Raw genomic sequence first — 4499 nt, forward strand, 5'->3', positions numbered from 1 at the left:
TCACAGCTCGTCAGTCTCTCCATCGACTACATCGACTCCATCGAAGGGCACGGTGCCCGTCTCCATGTGGATGCTGCTGTCAGGCTCGTTGTTTCCCACCCAGCCAATAGGAGTGCGGTTGAAGGAAGGCCGCCCGCGCTCGCCCTGGAACACCGGCGGCTCAGGCTGTACTTTGGTTGCCTCGATGTCTGGCAGCTGGAATTTCAGGAGCTGGTTGGCTTTCTCATAGCCTCCAAAAGGCATGGCAGTCCTAACAGAGTAATGGACAGTAATAAACACTTTCAGCATTTTGAGCATGACATTTTTAGGCAACATGTTTTTTGTGCTAAACATTTCAAACGTTTTTAAATATATATGAGTGACATGCAGCAAAGGCCGAACATTGAGCATTGGAGCTCACCCAAAAAAAGAAAGAAAAAAAAAACGTTTAAAAATGTTCCGAAATTGTGAAAATAGCAGAGCTACTGGGTCTGTTTTTGTGATAAGACAAAGTGGAAGTAAATACCTGTTGAAACTTTTGTACTTGAGCAGATCCGCCTTAGGATCGGGGATTCCCATTACAGTTTTCAGAGTCGCCGTCAGAGCCTCATCCCCCTTCATGGCCTTCTCCCAGGGAGACATGTAGTTCTTCACATGAAGCCCCGTCCCTCCACCACCTTTGCATCCAGGGGCGTCACAAGGGAGGAAAAGTGGGACTGAGTTACTAGGGCCCAAGGTAGAGGGGGGCCTTAATTATTTTATAATTTAGCTATTGAAAAATAGCAGATATACAAGCTCACAGCGTGCTGCGAGCTTGTAGATCTGCTATTTTTGAAAAGTTGTGAAAATGTGTGCAGATCTTTGAATATGTGTATTTTTTTAAGTGAACATTTGTAACTCAAACTTTGCTTCTGGGGGGTCCCTGGAACTAAATATTTTGAGATGGGGGTCCGTGGCCAAATACATATCATTTTGGGGGTCCTTCACATCAAAAAGTTTGAGCACCACTGACATAGAAACATAGGTCTTTCAAAAAACGAGGAGGATTTGAAACATTCAAAAACATTCCAAATTGTCAAGATTTTTCAAAAATAGCTACTACAAGCTTGCAGTGCAGGCACTCAGTGCTGCGCTGTGAGCTTGTATATCTGCTACTTTTCAATAGTTAAAGTACCCAGGTACCCAAATCCTACAGCTTCTGCAGTGACAGTGAATAATGGACCCATGTAGGACGCTATGTGTCAGTACTATAGTAATAGGAAATGAACAATGAGCATTCAGAGCTGTAAGGCCTACTTTAAAATAAATATAATTTGTATGACATATGTAAAAATAATTGTAATCTATGAGCCCATGAGATCAGTCAGTTCAATGTCAACGGATCAACTCCAAAAGGTTTCGCCTCTTGACATTATAAATTCAAGTCTTGATGCTCTAAATCCCAGCTTAGGGAGACAGTTGTCTATGTTTATAGATATTAACTGTCCAAGATCACTGGAATAGCACACTGTAAATTCTGCTTTACCGTGGACTTTCGCGTCAAGCGGGACCTGGGCAAAATATCATGGCTTATAAAGCACAACAATGAAACATTTCTACACAAAGATGTGGACAAGGTCAGAAATGGTCAGTTAAATCCAGGTTTATTGATAATTATAGTTATTAAAGTGTATTTCCGGAGTGATCTCGCTATTCTCATGCCTATTTCAAATGCATGGTTGCAACATTTTTAATGAAACGTGTGAGACTTAAATCATCGCAAGTTGACCAGACAACAGAATACTGTACTATGCGTCTTCTAACATGACTTGAAATAACACAGTACAGTTCCTGCCAAAGTAAACAGATACTGACCTTTAAGTGGCTTCCACTCGCTTCCAGCTCCAGCTTGCCCACCAGGACCTCCTGAGGCTCCTGCTGCTCCACCTGCCCCACCTACCCCTCCGGCACCTCCTGCTGCTCCCGCACCTCCTGCCCCTCCGGCCAACCCAGCACCTGCTCCTTTACTTCCAGGCTTTGGTGGAACCGCAGGAGGCCCTCCTCCAGCTCCACCAAGTGTGCCCAGCAGGTGTCCCCCGACATCCATCATCTGACCTCCAAGACTAGGCACAAACTTCTGTAAGTTCTCCTGAAATACAGATCGTCATCAGAACAGGGGAACTGCTGGCATGTGTGTCTTCTCATTCAGCTCCAGGCCTGAGCAATTCTAGCCTCTGATGCAAGCACTTTTACAAGACCAGAGGGAAATTGCAGTGTGTAACACAATTTAACAGCACTTGATGTTAAAGGTTAATTTACGTTACACACTATCCGTTTCTTTTGAAACACAAACTTCATGTTTTTTACATAATAACAAGTACCATGCTTGATGTTCTGATGGTTTTGTGTCCAATTCCGTCTTAATTTTTCGTTTTATGTTTCCAACAGGAAAGGGTTGATGTTATGATTGTTAATAATTAGTCTAGTGTTTTTGTAATTCATTGTTGCCCTCTTAAAATGTCTTTGTAATGTTAATTTGCATGAATCCCTCATTTTCATTCATATTTTTCTCGTGATATGGCTTTAACCTTTTATTGCCTCCTCCTTGCTGTGGGTTTGGGTCACACACACAAGTCCTATAACATTGACAATTTGGGCATTGATAGATCTTGTAAATGGCTTCCCTTGACCAAGTTGGAGCTTACAGACAATATATTCGCACATGTGTGGGTTGGATGCCATAAGCCCTGTGTTTCTATGGATGCATATCTTTATTACTTTGATTGTGAATGGATATAGGCTAAACATGTTATAACACAATGGAACAGTGAGACCCAAACACAGCTGTGTCAAACACATCAAACAAACTGATAATGTTTGGCTTTTGAGGAAGGGTTCTTCCATAAATATGTTTTTCCTTCAAGTCTTACCATAGACTCACTGCTGAAAAGGTCTGGGTTGTTCTCATAGATGAATTTCGCCACCCTGATTTGTCTCATCTTAAACATCTTTGAACCACGGTTCTTATCGAGGGACAGCTCTTCCAGCATGATGTCTTTGGGAGTCCTGACCTTGATTCCAAGGTCCAACTCCTCTGGCTCCTCCGATTCTGGTGATTATTACATGTATTATGCAATAATAAACAAAAGTTCTTTAAACAGTAATAATATTACATGATATTACTACATTCCAAAAGACAGACAGAAATATATCATTTTCACTTAGCTATTAAACAGTGAAGGTTGCCAGGTTAAATTACAAGCTATTACTGTTACTTATTATGCATGCTTCAGGATCTTTCTTGACAAAGAATCTCAGGTTCGTAGATTTGACTATGATGATATTAAAGGGCTCACTGCTGAGGTGAGTATTGTGTTTGACACCCACAGTGCATGCTCATTAACCTTGTCTCTTTAGTTTACTTAAACATGCACACAAATGATCTACAGTTTTATGCTTTTTTTTACTAGTTTGCAGACATTCGGTTGTAGAATATTATTTTAAAGAGGTGGTGCCATAGTTTTGCACTTTTTCTGTTTTTATGCATCTATGGAGTTAACACTATACTCTAATAGACCCCCAGGTGTGGTTATAATGTGCAAATTTGCCTTCCCTGTGTATTTTTGGTTACTTCCTGAAAGCTGAAAGCCTCTGAGTCAAAAGGCCCAGCTGAAAAACACTGAGTTAATGACATCATAAACTCATCCCCTCCCATTTTACCACACACCCAACACTGGGTGTGGCTAACTTCAGCTGGGTCACCACCCACCTGACAACCAGGCCTACTTAATGAACTGGTGGGTGTGGCCACATAAAAACCTAATTATAACACTTTCTGTACACTTTTTTGGAGGGAAAAAAAAATCTACCTCCTAGAATCATCAATACCTGATCATCATGTTTTGGGGGGGGGGGGGGGGGGGATCATGGCACCCCATTTTTAAAATAACTACACATGCGTTTAAGAGGTAAGTACCTAAGCCTTACCATCCTGACTTAGAAGTGATAGGTCAGTGATGATTCTGTTGGGCTTTTTCCTCTTGTTTGGTGGTGCAGGCGTTCCCAGAGGCATCTCTAGAGAAAAGGAGAAAAATAGAATATTCTTGAAAAGGTGAAAAGTCAGCAGTTTGTGACCTGGTTAGACAAAAAACACAACAATAAATCCTACATACCATGTTAATTTGAAAATGCACCCTAAAACAGTATTCATGTTTGACTGTGATGATCTCAGACTTTTGCTATTACAGCATATCCCAAACCATAAACCTGTAATCTGGGATTCTATTATCCTAATCTAAAACAATATTAGATGAGATTGTAACAATCTTTGTAACAAGTAACAGTTCCATGTGTTATTTGTTTTGGTTTTCTATTCATGATTTCTTTGGCACTGCTGTGAATTAACATACTAGTTCAAATGTTAACATACGATCAAACAGAGTTCATAACATGTGTCTTCAGTTCATGCTTGGCCAACTATTGAGTTGTATGAAGTTAATTAATATAAATTAGTAATTTCTCAATTTCAATTTTTGTATTTT

The 4499-nt window shown here is 40.6% G+C and overlaps 1 protein-coding gene across 1 annotated transcript; it reads right to left on the minus strand.

Annotated features, from left to right (window-relative positions):
* On the minus strand, window positions 1–4030 carry myoz1a (myozenin 1a; the record flags this gene model as incomplete). The annotated part of the gene is made up of 5 exons (XM_080740676.1): window positions 1–250; window positions 506–656; window positions 1834–2107; window positions 2889–3067; window positions 3946–4030. The coding sequence occupies 5 exons, from the start codon at window positions 4028–4030 to the stop codon at window positions 1–3; spliced, it is 939 nt and encodes a 312-aa protein (XP_080596802.1).
* Between the last annotated feature and the right edge of the window lie 469 nt (window positions 4031–4499).

The sequence above is a fragment of the Nannobrachium achirus genome (genome assembly GCF_963921795.1).
Source record: "Nannobrachium achirus genome assembly, chromosome: 13".
NCBI lineage: Eukaryota > Metazoa > Chordata > Actinopteri > Myctophiformes > Myctophidae > Nannobrachium > Nannobrachium achirus.